Source organism: Planococcus citri, chromosome 2, assembly GCF_950023065.1.
Source record: "Planococcus citri chromosome 2, ihPlaCitr1.1, whole genome shotgun sequence".
In the NCBI taxonomy this organism is placed as follows: domain Eukaryota; kingdom Metazoa; phylum Arthropoda; class Insecta; order Hemiptera; family Pseudococcidae; genus Planococcus; species Planococcus citri.
In genome coordinates, this window is record NC_088678.1 from 27,299,202 (window position 1) to 27,320,108 (window position 20,907).

The 20,907-nt window shown below is 33.3% G+C and overlaps 1 protein-coding gene and 1 long non-coding RNA gene across 3 annotated transcripts; one reads left to right on the forward strand and one right to left on the reverse strand.

The window, feature by feature from the left end:
- Nucleotides 1-72: 72 nt before the first annotated feature.
- On the forward strand, nucleotides 73-15,984 carry LOC135835291 (putative helicase mov-10-B.1). 2 transcript variants are annotated; one of them, XM_065349475.1, is made up of 14 exons: nucleotides 73-216; nucleotides 292-409; nucleotides 523-716; nucleotides 868-1,010; nucleotides 1,358-1,614; nucleotides 1,726-1,909; nucleotides 2,017-2,327; nucleotides 12,281-12,691; nucleotides 12,784-12,977; nucleotides 13,067-13,233; nucleotides 13,311-13,435; nucleotides 15,193-15,316; nucleotides 15,392-15,592; nucleotides 15,705-15,984. In XM_065349475.1, the coding sequence occupies exons 2-14, from the start codon at nucleotides 297-299 to the stop codon at nucleotides 15,900-15,902; spliced, it is 2,622 nt and encodes an 873-aa protein (XP_065205547.1). In that variant the 5' UTR covers nucleotides 73-216; nucleotides 292-296; the 3' UTR covers nucleotides 15,903-15,984. The 2 variants fall into 2 exon arrangements, with proteins under 2 accessions (XP_065205547.1, XP_065205548.1); XM_065349476.1 differs by having other exon boundaries at nucleotides 75-216; nucleotides 15,416-15,592.
- LOC135835294 (uncharacterized) lies at nucleotides 5,567-7,053 on the reverse strand. The gene is made up of 2 exons (XR_010556853.1): nucleotides 6,882-7,053; nucleotides 5,567-6,750 (listed from the first exon to the last, which is right to left on the reverse strand). It is a non-coding gene; the product is annotated as an uncharacterized LOC135835294 (long non-coding RNA).
- Nucleotides 15,985-20,907: the final 4,923 nt, after the last annotated feature.

Genomic DNA, 20,907 nt, shown 5'->3' on the forward strand with positions numbered 1-20,907 from the left:
GCTGTGTTATGTACACAGAAGATAACGTCGATAAAAAAATCAGTGGTAGGGAAAACAAAACGAATTCGCGATATCATATCGACGACGCTTGAGTGTTTGAATTTGTATTAGCTCTAAGTACCTAGTACATTGATGTTTCAGTCAACGAAATGATAGCGTTATTTTTTTAGTTTTCGTTTTACCGGTTGAATTTCTTTCAAAGTCAATCAACTATAGGTAAGTGGATAAATATTTCAAACATCAGGCACGTTCGTTAGGAACAGGAACATTTACCTTATTGTCAAATTTCAGGAAAGATGAATTTACGATGCGAAATTTGCGATCTAGTTTTCAACGATCACAACAAACTCACCACTCATTCGAAAACAGATGAAAGACATAAGTTGAGATATTGGTATACCCAAAATCGGTAAGTGCATTATTCAAAATAAGATTATTTTTCCTTCGCGTTTTTGAAAACTCTTACCGTAGGTATCCCATAATAATGTTATGTATTTATTTTATAGAGAATTTTTTTTCCAGAAACAAAGCGAAATCGATAACTTATTCTGTCTCGGTTCCTTTGAGAATATACGAACTAAGGTCAAAAATCAAAATTCCAATTGAAAGAAACCGTTTCTCACAGAATTGTTCTGAAATCAGCGATGTGTTTGAAATTGAAATTCACGATGAAGTAAAAGCTGATTCCAGCGAACTCCCTTTTTATCTTGAAAATGGTAGGTACCTATAGACCTACTTACTCGCTTTTGTTTTTCAAATTTAAACTCTTCTTGGTGGTAATTTTGTAAAATAAAAATGAAAAAAAAATTATTTCGTCAAAATGACAGGAACCTTGACTTACCTATTTTTTTAAAATTTTTTTTATAGATAAACCGTTTCCACTTGTGTTCAAACAAGTTGCTCGTTTTTGTGATTACACGGAACCTCCTCATAAAAGCATTATTTGTGTATTAAAATTAAAAATCCGGGGACAGAAATATCAAAAACCCAAATACTCATTGATTGAAGTAGTAAGTAAAGTAACCTAAATTAGTGTACGGTGTAGGTACACTTTCTTACACTTATTTCTCTAAGGTTTAAAAATTACGAAAACTTTAGAGGTGTCTAGTACCTACCTCGTATACCGTAATTTAATTTGAAACGCTACGTAGAAGCAGCACAAAATATTCGAAACGTGCTAATTATTCGAGTTTGATAACTGAACTCTGATAAGTTCTTTATTAGTCATCATACTGTTTTGAATTTGATAAGAAAAAATGCATTTTCAAAGAAATTGATGCATTGACTAATTTTTACATCGCGTCCATACTCATAGAGTTCTTCGAATTAATTAACAAAAGAAAACTTCATTTCGCAGATTATCCGGGTAGAAAAGGAAGATTTAAGAGAAATTCTAGGTCCATTCAAACCATACTGCAGAGAAAACAGGGAAATAATCAGATTCCCAAACGTTAAACAACAAATCCCAAGAGACAGATTACAACAGCAAAATCAATTAATTTCAAAAACAAAAATATTTTTACGGAAATACGAAATACCAGATAAACTGATGGAATCTCTGGAAAATATGCTCAGAGGAAGAAAAAATTTTCAAAACTTGGATCAGAATAATTTGTAAGTGGTAATTGTCATCATATTTGTAATTCTGTTTTCTAGAATAACAATCTGACTTACACAGTTCTCACTTTATATTATAAATCTGTGCCTATGCGATGAACATTGCAGGAGCAGTATATTGAAAGAACTCGGACTGCATGATGCTATGGGAACACTGAGAGAAGGAAATTACGTTGATTACTTCCACAACGTTTTATGGATCGAAGAACACCACGCTCAAAAGGAAATGGAACGATATAATCAAAAAGATGTCACATTACTGACTGATAGACGACCATTATATGGTATAAATGTGAGTCATCTGGATTTCAGTATTTTTTTTTCAAAAATTCACTTACGAATAGATCTCAGTTACCTACTCGTATAGTTCAAGATTTATATTTTCAATAATTTTTGCAGATTCCCAATCTCTCGGAAGGGCGCCCATCGCTGTTACCACAAGATCAAGTTCTAATACATAAAAGAAACGACATGTTCAGATGTGCGTACGAAGGTTGCATAGAAATTATAGAACGAGACAAAATATACGTCGCTGCCCATTCGCGCAAATTTAAATACGTGAATAAAGAATTGGTTCACGTCGAATTCAAAATAAATCGACGACCTTTCATGCTATCTCATCGAGCATTAGATCAAATCGAAAATCAAGCAACAATCAGCACAACGCTTTTTCCAAAAAAATTCAAAACGAAACCTAATACAACCATGAGGTACGTACCTAAGACCTATACAATTATTTACTCATCACGTTTCAAAAATTATTATTAGTCGTTTCGACAATATGAAATGGAGAGTATGGTTTGAAGGTTAGGGTGGAGACTGGAGAGAAATCGTTTTGAAAGAAGTTTCAAACATTTAGAAAAAAGAGCGAAAACAGAACTAGATGTTTGACGTAGGTGATAAAACAATAAATAATTATATGTTGTAATACTTATAAAGAAATCAAGACAACTTGATATTTCAAAAAAAAAGAAAAATGAAAAAAATGAAAATCAAATTAGGAACCGTTGCGATGCTAATTTTTCTGAGACTTAATATGTAGGTACCTACATAATGATGAAAGGACTGGAAAAATGAAAAAAATAAACGCACCATGTCAAAACACAATTTTTCTACTTAGGTATAGGCAACTATACTAATTATATTTTGTTAGAATATCGAATTTTAGAATGAAAAATTTAATCGAGTAAAAAGAATATTTTCAATGTATCTCGGTAAACTGAAAAAAACAATGATTTTCCAGCACAATAATAAAATGTAAAAAAAATAATGGATTCTTCACCATCAAAAAATTTTTGAAAAATTGGAAAAAGGAGCAAAACTAGAGGACTCAAGCTCAAAATTGGTCTGATTTCATGGAATGTCCAAATAAACCAATAAAATTATGTAAATGTCGAAACATCAACTGTAGGTATAGTCGGGGAGCCCGCATAAGAATCACTTGCACCCCCTGCCGATCCTCCGGGACAACTTTTTTCTTAAAGGGGGAGTCCTAAGGAATATTTCTAGCCCTTGTCCTCAAAAAAAAAGTGCACCTACTTACAAAATGGCGGCCATTTTGATTGACAGGTCAGCCGCAATCGCAGACTTTGCGTTCCAACATAGAACTAGCATAACATTTTTTAAACCGTACAAAAGTAGATCGAAAGAGCAGGCAAAAATTCATCACCTGTCAAAATTTCAAGTGCTAAAGTGCCTTTTTCGATTTTTGGTGAATTTTTGAAAATCAAATTTAGTCTAAAAATGAGGGGAAAAAATCAAAATTTTACCAAATTAATCAAGAAAGCTGAAATTTGGGATACACCCTATTTTCGACATGCCAAATCGATTGGGCACTGTTTCAAACCGTTTTGAGCAGTTCTGGAGCCTCCAGCAGATTTTTGAAACTCGAAATTCCCACAAAATTTCTTCCGAAATTAATTCTGCAAACTAATTTCAATACGCTATGAAGTCGACTGCAGGTAAATTTCAAGTTGTTTTGGAGCTTCCAGCAATTTTTTGAAACTTGAAATTCCCACAAAATTTCATCAAATGAAGTTGGAAATCCGAAATTGATTCTGCAAACTAATTTCAATACTCTATGAAGTCGACTATAGGTGAATTTCAAATTGTTTTGGAGCCTCCAGCGATTTTTTGAAAATTACTGGAGCCTCCAGTAGATTTTTGAAGCTCGAAATTCTCATTTAATGGACTTGAAAGCCGAAATTAATTCTGCAAACTAATTTCAATACGCTATGAAGTCGACTGCAGGTAAATTTCAAGTTGTTTTGGAGCTTCCAGCAATTTTTTGAAACTCGAAATTCCCACAAAATTTCATCAAACGAAGTTGGAAATCCGAAATTGATTCTGCAAACTAATTTCAATACTCTATGAAGTCGACTATAGGTGAATTTCAAATTGTTTTGGAGCCTCCAGCGATTTTTTGAAAATTACTGGAGCCTCCAGTAGATTTTTGAAACTCGAAATTCTCATTTAATGGACTTGGAAAGCCGAAATTAATTCTGCAAACTAATTTCAATACGCTATGAAATCGACTGCAGGTACATTTCAAGTCGTTTTGAAGTCTCCAGCGGTTTTTTGAAAATTACTGGAGCCTCCAGTAGATTTTTGAAACTTGAAATTTCCCCAAAATTTAATGAAATGGGGTTAGCAAGCCAAAATTTACTCTGCAACTTAATTTCAATACAATAATATGAAGTCGACTGCATGGTGGCTTCAAGTGGTTTTGAAGGTTCCAGCTACTTTTTGGAAATTTCAATTCTGCTAAAAATGCCATGAAACCCTTCAAAAAGGCCACTGAACGCTCGAAAATGACTCGAATCCACCTGAAGTCGTCTTCAGAGGGTGTTAAAATTGGAGTGCATAGTTAATTTCAGCTTTCCATCTCCATTTTGAGGAAATTTTGAGAAATTTCAAATTTCAAAAATCTACTGGAGGCTCCAGTAATTTTCAAAAAATCGCTGGAGGCTTCAAAATACCTTGAAATTCACCTGCACTTGACTTCATAGCGTATTGAAATTAGTTTGCAGAACTAATTTCGGCTTTCCAACTCCATTTGATGAAATTTTGTGGGTATTTCGAGTTTCGAAAATCTGCTGGAGGCTCCAGAACTGCTCAAAACGGTTTGAAACAGTTTCTAATCGATTTGGCAGGTCGAAAATAGGGTATATCCCAAATTTCAGCTTCCTAGGTCAATTTGGTAAAATTTTGATTTTTTCTCACATTTTGGCCAAAATTTGAATTTGAAAATTCACCAAAAATCGAAAAAGGCACTTTAGCACTTGAAATTTTGACAGGTGATGAATTTTTGCCTGCTCTTTCGATCTACCTTTGTACGGTTTAAAAAATATTATGCTAGTTCTATGTTGGAACGCAAAATCTGCGATTTCGGCTGACCTGTCAATCAAAATGGCCGCCATTTTGTAAGTAGGGGCACTTTTTTTTTGAGGACAATGGCTAGAAATATTCCTTAGGCCTCCCCTTTAAGAAAAAAGTTGTCCCGGAGGATCGGCAGGGGGTGCAAGTGATCCTTATGCGGGCCCCCCGACTAGTAATATATTTCTTTTCCAAAGTTTGAATGATAAGGAGACTAGTTTATTTAAAGATGCTTCGCATGAATATCAAATTTTCGTTCAAAAAGGTTCAGTTGAGGAGATTTCCATGCTTTGTTATTTTTTTTTTTTTTTAGTATACCCTAGTAGGGTAGAGAATTTTGAAAAAAGATGTGGTTTGTAGATAAGGCATTATTTCTTGTTACGTCTCGTACAAATGTTTATTGCGCTTATTTTTCTTGATAGGCTCAATGCTCAAAGTGTTCATTTTGAAAATATGATATGTACTTATTTCAAATCTACCTATATAAGAATTTTAAATCATACTCGTAGCTTTGAGTTTAAGTTCAATTTCTCTTGTTAAACTTACAATTGAGAAAAAAAAATCGTTCAAAATCTCAAGTTTTGAATATCAACATTTAATGACCTTCTAAACTGTAAAATGCTAAACCACAAAATGCAGTCATCAAAATTACAAATACATACAAAATTATAATCTGAACACAAGTCCTAGCGTAATGTGTATACCTTATTTCATCATAAAATTGTTTTTTTTGGTAGGTACCTAGGACTAGTATAAGTATACAAATTTTAAAACATCATGACTAGGCAACTAAGCTAAAAAGTAATTATAGGTACACTAAACATCAAGTTGATAACTACGTAGGTAGGTATTGTAATTTTTTTTTTGAGGAGACTAAAGACTTTGACTTCAGGCTGAATTTATTGGTACAGTTAATTGATCGAGTTTCCTTTGGAAAATATCCTTCTTGAATATGAAAATTACTCCAATAAGTAATCCTTCGGCATTCAAAGAGAGTTCCACCAAGTAATTTAGTAGTTGGCTTGAAATTCCATTACGAAGTATCAATATTAACCTAATTCCGAACAATGTGTTTCGGAAGAAGGAAATTATTCCAATCGCCATCAGAACACGTAAATATAGAGAAAATTCAAACGGTAGTGATAATCTATTGATCTTAGCCATATTGACGTAGCATTCGGCAGCGATATAAAAAATGATACAAAGCAAACCAATACTCAGTATCACTACTTCTTTTACCACAATTATACCTTTAGAACAAAAAGGAAAATATTCAACAAATATAGCAATAAGTAAAGAAACGCTAATTTCAGATAAACGATAAATGAGAAATTTCCGATTATTCGGCTCTAACGATGACGAAGAAGCTTTAAAATCTACTACATTGCTTCTCAGACACAAGCATGTATCGAAAGCCATTATAAATAATGAATATGGTAATAATATACGCATAAATACGTCAACTATTTTTTGATACTGTAAAAAGTCAAGTCCAACGAAAGGTTCAGCAACATACGAGACAAAATAAATGATAAGCAAGTAAACACAATACATTGTAAGATTTCTAGTGGCTAATGTTTGAGTAGGCCTATTGGATCTAAAAAACTTGATCAAATAAATAACCAAGCAAGCGACCGAAAGGAAAACCATTAGAAAATTCAACGACGTCAAGAGTATTTGCATTTTCGTATCTGGCTGCAGTTTTTCAAAGGACGTTTCATTGCTTGTATTTTCCATTTTTGATCAGTTGATTGTGATCTGAAATTAAGAGTGATCGAAATTTGTTTAGTTCCAACTGGGTTTCAATATTGAGAGGAAATCAGGACATTAACATTTTGCAAAAGTGGAAGAGATTTGAATAGAAATAAAAATTGTTCAAGTTCACTTACCTATTACACGAGGTTTGTAATTAAAATCTTAACATTTAACGAGAAAGTTTAAACTAAAACAATAAAGTAAGTCACACTCGGTCGGTGAAACGAATAGGAATTCCCGAATTCGATAACAGATATTAAACGTTGCCAAAAATGAAATGAATTTATAAACATTTAATGGTATTCTTTTTTTATCACTTTCGTTCCCTTATCTCCGTTCTCCGAGAATTTTAAACAGAAGAAACACCACAATACACAGGGTGATCCGAGAATCGTCTGCCCAAATTCAACTGAAGATCGTCCTCCTCGAGGAGACGAACAAAAACGTTATTATGACTGGTTGCCTATCTTATGAATTGAAGAAGCCACGTGCTTCGGAAAAATCGAAATTTACTATAATTTTTGAAAAAAATCATCAAAAATAAGGAAATGTTTGAATTATTCAATTCAAATGATGTCCATATCCCATAGTGCTCCAGTAGACGAACAAAAAAAATTATTAGACTGATTGCCTATCTTCAAAATTGAAGGGGGAAACTTGATTCCAAATTTCCAAATTTGTAGTGCCCTGCCCTAGATTTTGAAAATTTCAAATTTTCAAATTGTGTTGGTCCCTTCAATTTTGAAGATAGGCAATTTCTCATAATAACTTTTTTTGTTTGTCTGCTCAAATACTATGAGTTAGTGGAGTCACTGAAATGATCCAAACATTTTCTCATTTTTGGGGAATTTTTCAAAATTGTTACATTTTTGGCCAAAAGTTGTGCAACTTTTTCAATTTACAGATGGTAAGAAAATGTCTGCTTCATTGAATGAAATGACTTCAGTAATCCATAGTGCTCAAATGGACGAACAAAAAAAATGTTATTATAACAAATTGCCTATCTTCAAAATTGAAGGCGCCAGCACAACTTGAAGATTTGAATTTGAAGCATCCCAAATTTAGAAATTTTTAATCAAGGTTGCCCCTTCAATTTTGAAGATGGGCAATCAGTCTAATAATATTTTTTGTTCGTCTACTGGAGTACTATGGGATATGGACATAATTTGAATGATTCGAACATTTCCTTATTTCTGATGATTTTTTTCAAAAATTATAGTAGATAAATTTCGATTTTTGCGAAGCACGATGGCTTCTTCAATTCACAAGATAGGCAACCAGTCATAATAACGTTTTTTGTTCGTCTCCTCGAGGACTATCTGCAGTACAGTTGAATTTTGGCAGACGATTCTCGGAACACCCTGTACCTGTATAACCATCATATAAACAGTCACAAAGCATGATATCACTTTACACGTACCTAACTATCATTTTTTTCGTTTTGACCGATATTAATTTGTAGGTAGTTTATTAAACGTTGATCATTATACTTCATTAGGTACATCGCATCGCTCGTTTAATCGACGATAAAATTTACTTGAAGTTGAAAATACACAATCGGATGGAGCCGATGGACTGATTAGAAAATGAAATAGAAAACGGGCATTCGGATTCCGATTCCCCTCTCCCAAAAAAACATTATTCTCATCTGCCCTCTCGCAAGTGAGAAAAAATATAAATTTTACAAATTACAATGTAAAAATAATTGGTAATCGCGCGTAATATTTAAAAAATTCTTCTAAATTTTGTTTGGAAAACATTTATTAAAATTAGGTTATTACCTAGGTACATTTTTCTTTTGAAAAATCAATACTTTTGATCGATTGATTTTTGAAAAAAAATAAAAATAATAATAAAAAATTGAAGTTTGTAAACATTTCTAATTTCTTAAGAGGGTGCTCTACCTTTTGTTTGTTTACTTTTTAGCATACCCCCGGGCAGAGATTAGACATTTTTTTATTAGTTGGAGAGAATGAAAGTGAATAATTATGAGTGAAAACGTTATTACTGTATTGAAACAACATAATAAAGTTTTGAAACAAGCTAAATGATTAAAATATAATGAATTCAGACGATTCTCTATAATTCGAGCATTCATTGTCAGTCATCTGAGTCATCACACCATAATTCTGAAACTACTGAACAGAATTTGATGAAATTTGGATATATTGTGCATAAAAATGGTCCAGAGAGGTTGACGTTGCCCTTTTTTTTCAAATTTCTTTGTATTTTTGGAGATATTGCCATTTGAAAATTTCAAATGGCTATATAACTTTGATTTAACAAAATTAATCAAAAAAAGGGCAACGTCAAGTTGTCGGGAATTCATTTCTGCACAACATATTCAAATTTCATCAAATTCTGTTCAGTAGTTTCAGAATAATCTTGTGTCAAGTGTCTGATGACTGACAATGAATGCTCGAATATAGAGAATCGTCTGAATTCATTATATTTTAATCGTTTAGCTTGTTTCAAAGTTTTATTATATCGTTTCAATACAGTAATAACGTTTTCACTCATAATTATTCACTTTCATTCTCTCCAACTAATAAAAAAATGTCTAATCTCTGCCCGCGGGTATGCTAAAAATGTAAACAAACAAACGTAGAGCACCCTCTTAAAAGTTTTTTATTTCTGGTCAAAATCTTCCTAAATAACTTCCTTCTCTAGAAAAAGCCTCCCAGGGGTGCGTTCACTTTGCATGTAGAAATCGGGTATACTCCATCGATGATGGTATACTCGAATTCATTAGGTATAAACAAAGCATTAGCCAATCAGAATTTTTTGTTCTTTGAAAGATTTGGATCCATAAACAAAACGTCAATTTTTAACTGAGAAAACAGAAATATTGTTGGTTGTCTTCTGTTGACTAATGAAATACCAAACGTGTTCATTTTATTCGGAGAAATTTTCCTATCATTAGCCAATTAATTTTCATACCTAATGAAATTGGGTATACTCGAATTCATTAGGTATAAACAAAGCATTAGCCAATCAGAATGTTTCGTTCTTTGAAAGATTTGGATCCATAAACAAAACGTCAATTTTATCTGAGAAAACAGAAATATTGTTGGTTGTCTTCTGTTGACTAGTGAAATACCAAACGTGTTCATTTTATTCGGAGAAATTTGCCTATCATTAGCCAATTAATTTTCCAATTTCGAACTAATTTGTGCATCATAAAGTTTGTTTATACCTAATGAAATCGGGTATGGTATACCCAATTTTGACAGCCAAAGTGAACGCACCCCTGGGCTCCCTAAACAATATTGGTGTTTCTGGGACCTAAATTCTGTAAAATACTGGGGTGCCCAAAAGTCAGTTTACGCCATCAAAAATCACATCTAATTCGAGAACTAAGTCTCCTAAAGAAAAACTAATGACATTAATCTGATAGAAAATTTTATCCTCGACAATTTTCTTGCTTACGATTTTTCTCTAAAATGCACCGTTCGCCGGGAAAATCAACTTTTATGTCAAAAAACGTGAATTTAAAAAAAAATGAAAACAATTTAAAATTAATTCAGCATTCAAGTTCCGCTATTTTCAACATGATTCCCATAATTTGATGAAATATAAATGATCTTTTCAAAAAAAAAGTCAATTTTTTTTTTATAAAAACGCAAGACCCTTTGGGAGGGGGGGGCTACCAAAATCAAATGTCGTAAAAATGGAAAAAAATTGAGTGATATGTCAAAATGTAGGTTTTTTGAGTCGAGAAACACGAATCTGAGGTCCTTTTTTCGCTCAGACCCTTCGGGGGCCATTAAGGAGGTGCTACCAAAATCAAATTTTGTAAAAATCAAAAAAAAATCGAGTGATATGTTAAAATATAGGTTTTTTTGGTCGAGAAACACGAATATGAGGTACTTTTTTTCCTCAGTACTCTTGAGGGCCCTTAGGGAGGTGCTACTGAAATCAAATTTTGTAAAGATAAAAAAAAATCGAGTGATACGTCAAAATATAGGTTATTTGGGTCGAGAAACACGAATCCGAAGTCCTTTTTTCACTCATTGGGGGGTTTTATTTCACAGTTTTTCAATCATTCGACCCGCTATCGTCGGTTATTTTGTATCTTAACTAGAAAAATCGCGCCTAGTCGCAAAGTAACTAACCGCACTCAAATTCTACACACTCAAACACACATTTTCACGCAATTGTGGTTCTGAAACGAGTTGAATAAAAGAACTTATGCCTTATTCACTCACAATTACTTCGCGTTAATTTAGTTGAAATGTAGTCGCATTTGAGACGAGATATCTCAAGAATAGTACAGCACCTCCTCAATGGCCCCCGAGGGATCTGAGCGAAAAAAAGGACCTCAGATTCGTGTTTCTCGACCCAAAAAACCTATATTTTGACATACCATTATATACATTTTTTTCATTTTTACAAAATTTGATTTTTGTAGCTCCTCCCCAAGGGATTTTAGGGAAAAAAGGATCTCAGATTCGTATTTCTCGACCCAAAAAACCTACATTTTGACATATCACTCGATTTTTTTTTCATTTTTACAAAATTTGATTTTGGTAGCACCCCTCCCCCAAGGGTTTGTCGTTTTTATAAAAAAAAAAATTGACGTGTTTTTTTTTTTTTGAAAAGATCATTCATATTTCATCGAATTATGGGGATCATGTTAAAAATAACCGAACTTGACTGGTGAATTAATTTTGAATTTTTTTCCCAATTTTTTTATTTTTTTATTTTTTTAAAATCACGTTTTTTGACATAAAAGTTGATTTTCCCAGCGAACGGTGCATCCTAGAGAAAAATCACATGCAAGAAAATTGTAGAGAATAAAATTTCCTATCAGATCATTGCCATTAGTTTTTCTTTAGAAGGCTTAGTTCTTGAATTGAAGAGTGATATTCCAAAACTCGCTTTGTCCATTTTTATCAAAGTTGGGTTTTCAGTGGTACCTGGTAGATGAAGTATTAACTCACATTCCTACATCATCAACCTACCAAAATGAGGTGTTAAACTCACCTAAATAGCCAATTCACTAAAAATTTAAAAAAAAAATAATGTTCCAAAACGCGCTTTGTCCATTTTTATTGAAATTTTTTTCAGCAGTATTTAGTGGATGAAGTGTATACCTACACTCCTACATCATAAATCCACCCAAATAAAGTGCTAAACTCGCCTAAAAAGCCAATTTACCCGTTTAAAGGGAAACTGTTTTTCCTCTCTCCTGAAAAGTTGTGAAAATGGACAAAGCGAGTTTTGGAATATCACTCTTCAATTATATGTGATTTTTGATGGCGTAAACTGACTTTGGGGCACCTCAGTACATACCTAAAATAATGATGAATAAATAAATAAGGGAAGCATTGCTTGTATGGCAGTGGAAGTTTTTTTTTGAGAAACAGATCATTTTGAGAAATTTAGACACAGAAAATGTTATCAAGGTCAATACATCTGAAATACTTGATTAATTGAATTTTCAAGCAACGTATGTTGAAAGACCTACAAAAAAAATAAGAAAGGAACTTTACCATTCGATATTCATCTAACGAGTTTTTCACCTTTGCAGATTGAAAGGGACGGACATTTCAAGCTCGCAACCAATAAATGATCAACAATACCAAGCCATCAAGAATATACTGGAAAACAGCGCTCATCCCGCACCTTATGTACTTTTCGGCCCTCCAGGAACTGGAAAGACGTCAACCTTGGTCACTGCTATTTATCAAATTTGGAAAAAATCTTTCTCCTCGCTTAAGAAATCGCGAATTTTCATTTGTGCTCCCTCCAATTCAGCTGTAGATGTAATCGTGCAGCGTTTATTACTCGATACTGATATTCCTCACGAAGATGTGATGAGATTATATGCTAAACATAGGCTTGCAAATCCTGAGTTGAAAGACTGCAGCGTTAATAAGATATATGTTCCGGATTTGGACAAAAAAAGTATCATCGCTGCGACTACAATTACTGCCGGATGGTAATCATTAAATATTATTTTATGGAAATTTTCGAGTAAATTCAACTACATAGATGTGTGTTTAATCAAAGTCATTTGGAAAAAAATTCCAGGTTGGTCGATAAAGGTATCGGGAAAGGATATTTCGATTATTTGTTCATCGACGAAGCGGGACATGCCACTGAAACAGATATCCTTGTTCCTTTGGCTGGATTTTTTGGTGACGGGTGCTGTCTGGTTTTGTCTGGTGATCCTCAACAACTCAGACCAGTGGTCACATCTCCTTTGGCTGTTTCTTTAGGATACGGTAAATTAAAAATTAAATGATACGAGTCAAATATGCGATAAGTATGCGAGCATCATGAATTTCCACGAGTTCGTGTGTTATTTTTACAGATATTTCTTTATTGGAGCGTCTCATGTCAAAGATTGAATTATATCGACGGAATGTAAACAATAGTTCGAATGGATATGGAATCATCACCAAATTAATTAACAACTATCGATCTCACGAACAAATTTTACACATACCGAATAAAAACTTTTACCATGGAGAATTAAAGGTATGACTAAGAAAAAATACAACAACCGGAATAAATTTTCAAAAGACAAAACCAAATTAACTAATCTACTTTTATAGGCGGTAGGATATAGAAAGATTACCACCCTTGCCAGAGGTTGGAAAGGACTAAAAGATCCTGATTTTCCAATCATATTTCGCTCGGTTAATAATGGAAACGATAGTCGTGAAGATATTTCTCCAAGGTAAGAAGCACGAATATTTAAAAAAATTGTTGTTTTAAATCAAAATTAAATACGAGTATTAAAATCAGCAAAAATGGTTTTGCGTTAAGTAAAAAATCAAAAAATAAACAAACTCATTTAGAGAGAACATCCGAAAACCCCTCAAAGGAATAAAATTGGAAATAATTATTATTCTTTGAAAATTTGCAGTAAATTAAATATTTTTATTTTAAAGTAAGACTTGCTCCAATTTTTCCATCAAAAATACCCTCAAAATTTTAAAAAATTAAAAAAGGTTCTCAATTTTTAATTTTAAAAACCATTTATAACAATGTTCCAAAATTCAAACACAAAATTTAATTTTTCAATACATTGACAGAGTGTAGGTGGCCCGCATCGTTATAAGCGGTCATTCTATTAAGGACCACTTAAAGGGATGCTTATTTTAGCTACCCCTTATACCGATAGGTATCGGAAACGTGTAGGTATCTTTTAAATAGAAAGAAATGTACAAATACATTTGACGTCACGAACGGCTGGATCCCCTTTACGAAGTAAAGACTATATCAATTACAGGGTTGACAGCCGCGATGACATTTACACCCCGAGATAGGAAAACAAGGCGATTAATTAAACAAATTTATTAGTAAGAATGCTCGCTTATTGACAGATAGCGGCATTTCTTTGATAATTAGCGCCTTAAGCCTTTTCCACACCTCTTTTTGACCATATTATCTCGGGGGAGGGACCAAAATTACCCTGTTTCTTACATATACTGAGATTCACAAAGTTCAGTATGAGAATAGGCATCGGATAGTGCACAATCTCGGTTCCTCGTCTCGAAAATAAGTGTTACGCGTTTTTACTTTAATATCATAGAAATTCTTATCATGGGATGAAGGAATAAAACTATGAGAACGAGTTCGCGTTCGAAGGTTTTTGCTTTTTCCCATCCCTTGATGGCTAATACTACTGTGATTTCCGCGATCTTCAGTCCGTTGATCTGCACCCCAATCAATAATGTGTACCTTTTTGGGTGGTTTGCCATTGTGCCGGTAATGAGCAAATCAAGCCAAGTCAAAGTGATACCTCGTTTAGTTAAGTGTCATCATTGCCTACAGTATTGGACAGGCCCAGACAAGCGATGACAAACGTGTACAGTTTTGGTGAGTAAGTTTGAATTAACTTACTTCAGCTGGCGACTTTAACTACAGCTACTCGCCAGTGGTGATAGAATAATTTGTAATCTTGAGGGATTTTGGGTTATTCTAATTTATTTATTTATTTCATGGCAATGGAGTGTAGACAAAATTACATCTTGTTTCTTTCGATTAATGTAAATGTATCTTTTCTAATCGTAGCTATATTTTGATATTTATAGATACGATTACAACAAGCGTTTAATTTATTGTAACATGACGTGAAAATGTATATACTCTTCCTTGAGGGGGCTCATAGGGAAATATTGATGTTTGTCTAAGGATCATGTATTTTTCTATGTAAATTACCCATCAATAAAATATTTTTAATTTGTATTGAGAGTCTGAATAAGTTCTTTCCTCACTACATAATTATTGTACCTAGTATTTCTGCATAACTAATAAAAGCCTCTGAATGAGCTAGCCCAGGCAACTAACAACAACCAAGTCACATTCTCCCCCTTGAGAATGTGAAGAAAATTCTAATCGTCATAGGGAGTAGTGATTAACTATACCCATATTGACAGTTATGCCAGAAATGACTATGTCAACATTATATTTTTTTCTTATTTTACTCAGCTATTTCAATACGGACGAAATAAAAATCGTAAAACAGTACGTCGATAAATTGCTGGGTGATTCGTGGAATGGATATAAAGTGACAGAGAAAGACATTGGAATAATAACTCCATATCGAAAACAAGTATGTAAATACCTACTTACCTACGTAAAAAAATGATCATCAGACTAGAGTAAAATAAAAATATATCTAGTACAGATTATTTTTACTGTGTATGCCCAGGTTGAGAAAATTCAGAAATATTTAAACCACAGAGGTTGGAGTAAGATCGAAGTAGGATCGGTTGAAAAATTTCAAGGAAACGAGAAATTGATCATAATTATTTCAACAGTTAGATCGAGTACTGAACAGATAGAAACAGATTATAAATTCAAGTTGGGATTTTTAAAAGATCCTAGGGTAAGGTTACAGATGAATATTTCGTTTTAAAATATTGTCTACCTCGACTTTTTTTTTTATACGAGTACCTATGTACATTGCATTTGAACCTAATCATTTTTTATGTCTGCAGAGATTCAATGTAGCATTAACACGAGCTATGGCTTTGCTTATTGTTGTCGGTAATTCCAACATATTGTACTGTGATTCTAATTGGAAGGAGTTCATAGACTATTGTATCGAGCACAAATCGTATGAAGGCGATCTACCCAGCGTATTGAAATCTAGCCAAGTGAAAAAGAAAAGAAAACACAAGAAAAAGAAGAAATGAGAAAAAAATGCCTACCATAATTTTATAATAAATGTAAATCCATGTCTTTCAAATCTCATTAAAAATAATTTTTATAATTTTGCATGCGAGTCAGTTGCTTTATATGAAACTTATTGGTGGAACTTGAGTGTGACTGCAAAAAAGTAAAGTAAAAAATAGAAATAAAATTGTATGAGAAAAATGGAGAAGAGTCATAAAAATAATAATGTTTTCAAAGTTGAAAAAATGCCTTTGTAAAATCTGATTTTAGAACATCAGAACACCGAAAAAAATAATTTCTCACTCCATTCATTCATTGTCACTTTAATTTTCATCGGAAAAACAGTAGAGTGCGCTAAACTTCGCAAACCAATTAACCAACAAACCAAGTTTCTCATGAAATATTATAGAGGCCACCTACTCTGCAATAGTTCAAACCTCTTCCAACTTGAAAGAACTTAACAAATTCACCTACAGAGAGCATTATTATTCACATTTCAATAATCATTGAGATCTTTGAGATTGGGATGGTGACAAAAGAAAGAAAATGAAAGAATAGAACAACAGGTACCTACATAAATTAAATGATTCCCTGCATTGAAAAAAATAATAAATTAATCAAATACCAAAAAATTGGACTTCTGAATAAACTAATATTTTCTTAGTGTAGGTCGACTATTGAAATTTTTGAGTTTCGACAAACTTTGAATGATTTTTTAAACACTTTTTCGAATTCGAATTATTTTTAAAATCTCCACTTTTTCAACCAAATATCTAGATATGTTTGTACAAATTCACAAAGGAAACATCAATACTTATCAACCGGTGGGAAAAATTTGAATTAAAGGCAGAAAAATCATGAGAGTGCATTCGAAATTACACCAACATGTAGATCTTTAGCTAATTTTCAACAATTTAAATTCGTTTAATTTCTTACGAGAAAAAAAATCAAAAATATATAAGACTGAAGTTTCAAGTTATGACCTATGATGACCTATCTTCAATCTTCTGAACCGATTGGTGATCATTTTGAAGAGTTCATGAAGCCTCCAGTGGGTTTATGGATTTTTAAATTTTCACGAAATTCCATAAAAGAGAGTTGAAATGAAATTTAATAACTACATACAAATACAAATCCAATTTTTTTTTGGTGACCCTAATTGATGGATTTCTGCATAGGTAAATTTTCAGATCTCATTTTTGCAAGTTCAAATCCATGCAGCCTAGATTTATTTTTCGAAAGCTGGGAAATCTTTGAAAAACCTGCTGAGGCTCTTTCAATGTGACTTGAAACTACTAAGTCGATTTAAGAGCCTAAGAGGTACAAAATTGGATGGAGTCTGAGAAAATACTTGAGAGAGGGGGGCTCTGCACTCGTTTGTAAATTTGTCGACGCGATGGTTCAAGTGTTTGAGGGGAGAGGAGAGGTAATTTTCGGAAATGCTGGATTCTTTTTTAAAATATGTATATATTTACCCTCCATCCTCATTTCCCAAAAAATCTTGAAAAATAAAAGTGTTTGAGTCAAAATGTACAGATTTTCAAACCTTTTTGTGTCAGAAAAAATGTTCTGAAAATTTTCAGTAATATTTCTATCACTTCTTCAAAAAAGAACAGAAAAATGAACAATCAAGTAAATGCCCAAGCAAAGCGAGGACAAAATTTTGAAAGATTTGTATATTCAGTGATTATTTACTTACCTATTTACAAGGGAACCTCTTGAGGTGTCACACTCCGATTTGAACGGGACCGCGATTTTTGGAAAGAGCATAGTCTAAAACTCCCAAAGCCAAATTTTCAGCTGCCCAATTTCATTTTTCGATTTTTGGCGAATTTTTGAAAATTCAAAATTGACTGTTTTTGGCGATTTATGTTTTTTTAAAAAAAAGTTCGTACTTGATCAATAAAAATGTTCAAAAATAAGTCCCAAAACTAATATCAATTACCCAAATCCAAATTTCACCATAACCAGCCATTCTCGAGCCTCCAGCGCGATTTTTCAATTTCTCCAGAATTTTGAAGTTGCTCCAGAAGACGTGAATATGAAGTTGGGCAGCTAACAATCGAGTTGTATATTACACTCGACGTGACTCGACCTGATTAACGAGTTAATCCACATTTGAACCGATTTTGAGAGTGACACCTCAAGAGTGGTTGTTTGAGGTGTCACTCTCGCTCCAAAATGGCTGGAAATGTTAGAATTTGCGCTCAGAGGGTTAGTTCTTGAAGAAATACAGCGATTCGCGCAAATTTCAAAAATTCCCTCACAAACGGTAGATATCTTTTGATTTTTTGGATTTTTTAATTTTGAAAAAAGCTGGTCAAAAAACCACTTTTGAGGTCTCACTCCCGAAATCGGCTCAAATGTAGATAAACTCGTTAAACAGGTCGAGTATAATACACAACTCGATTTTTAGCTGCCCAACTACATATTCAGGCCTTCTGGAACAAATTCAGAATTCTGGAGAAATTGAAAAATCGCGCTGGAGGCTCCAGAATGGCTGGAAATTATGAAATTTTGATTAGGGGGGTTAGTTACGGACAAAATACAGCGATTCGCGAAAATTTCAAAAATTTCCTCACAAACGGTCATCTTTTGATTTTTTGGATTTTTTAATTTTGAAAAAAACTGGTCAAAAAACCACTTTTGAGGTGTCACTCCCAAAATCGGCTCAAATGTAGATAAACTCTTTAAGCAGGTCGAGTATAATACACAACTCGATTTTTAGCTTCCCAACTGCGTATTCACGCCTTTTGGAGCAAATTCAAAATTCTGGAGAAACTGAAAAATCGCGCTGGAGGCTCCAGAATGGCTGCAAATTGTAAAATTTGGATTTGGAGGATTAGTTTTGGACAAAATGCAGCGATTCGCGAGAATTTCAAAAATTTCTACACAATTCGGGAACTTTTGATTTTTTGGATTTTTTAATTTTGAAAAAAGCTGGTCAAAAGGCCACTTTTCAGGAGTCACTCTCAAAATCAGCTCAAATGTGGATAAACCCGTTACACAGGTACAGTGTAGTTTACAACTCGATTTTTATCTTCCCAACTGCATATTCACGTCTTCTGGAGCAAATTCAAAATTCTGGAGAAATTGAAAAATCGCGCTGGAGGCTCCAGAATGGGTAGAAATGGTGAAATTTGGATTTGGGTAATTAATATTAGTTTTGGGACTTATTTTGACCGTTTTTATTGATCAAGTACGTACTTTTAAAAAAAACATAAATCGCCAAAAACAGTCAATTTTGAATTTTCAAAAATTCGCCAAAAATCGAAAAATGAACTTGGGCAGCTGAAAATTTGGTTTTGGGGGTTTTAGACTATGCTCTTTCCAAAAATGACGGTCCCGTTCATATCGGAGTGTGACACCTCAAGAGGTTCCCTTGTTAGCATTTTTCAGATTTTCAATTCAAAAAAAAAACTGAACATTCCAGTTTACCTAAATTCTGAAAAAAATTTAAAGCACTAGACCTACACAATTTAAAAAAAAAACCAAGAAAAACATGAAATTAATGAAGTGTTGGTAAACGTATTGAAAAGTGCGAGTTGATTCATAAAGTTGTATTGCAGTTTTATAAAAAATGGAGAAATCTTTTTTTTGTGTTTTTTGGAGGGTGGGGAGAGGGGGGAGGGGATTTCAAAAGTCATGCTTTTTACTAAATTTTTCATTTCTAATTCCATTTACAAACAATGTATAGCTAGATAATCCAAAAATTTGGTTTTTATTTTTATTTAAATGAATATTTATTAATTTAATCTATTTTATTAATCTAATTTATTTAATTAAATTGATTATTATTTCGTCTTACAACATCGTTGAAAATCTCTTACAAGCATTGCAAAGTCACGTTATACACTCAAGTATACCTACCTATATCATGAGCATTGACCATTAAATTTAGGAAGTTTTCAATCTTTTAGTCAGGAAAAATAATAAAAAAAATATGTAATGAAACAACACCAAATGAGATTTTTACACACCATCAAGTACTCAACAGTCATCTACACAATGATAGCCATTGATAGCAATATCAGTAGCCACCGCAAATCTTCATACATATATTACTTCTAAATCGCATAAATCAAATCTATACGATCAGTTTATGACATTGAACTTGAACTTCCAATCAAGTATAGGTATCTGCAAACCGCAATCTCATAATTTTCATAGGTACATTTCTCAGCACTATAATTACATCTTCGACGTATATATATGCATCTCGAATATCAAATCAAAAACCTCGACACTTCCTTCGAAACCACCTCGTAATGATACCAATTCCAAGAAACCAATAGCTTCTGATTTTCCCATAAACTGAAACAAGTTCTATCAACGTAAGTTCATCAAAACATTCAACGTATTCAACGAAACAATAATCAAATCGTCGAAGATGGTTGGCTTCAAAAACACTAATAAACTCTTTTAATTGATCATGATCAACATCGCATATGTTAAAATACATCGGGTAGAGCTCGTATAGTAGAGGTAGATCGGAAAACATTGTCAACGAGTTTCCTGCTCGGTATAGGAAACACATAGGTAAAGGAGGACGAGGAGGAGTAGTAGAGTGGTACAGTGGCAACTGGCAGCAGACTTTTAATACGGTTAATGCATCTCTCTCTCTTTTTACAAACGTTTACAGGTGTTACAAAATATACCACACACCGGAGACCGAGACCGGAGACGGAGACCGACCAGTCATATCACATCGTGTTTTCGCGATTTGTCGACCAGACTTGGGCTTACGAGTATGTTGGTCGGTGTTTTCTGCCGATACCGTATTTTGATTCGATAGTTCAGTGATCGTTCGTATTGTGAATGAACCGATACGCTATTGTTAATTTTCTTTTTTCTGTTTCACCGTTGAGCTTACAATATAGATATTTCATGTCGCATATCAGTGTTTGTGTTATTATTATTACCGCGCAAGATAAATTTCTCGAGTTTTTAACACGGGTTTCACGCTGGTTTTACGTTTATTTTGAGGCACTCGATACCAAATTTTGGCAGAGTCGGAGGTCGATT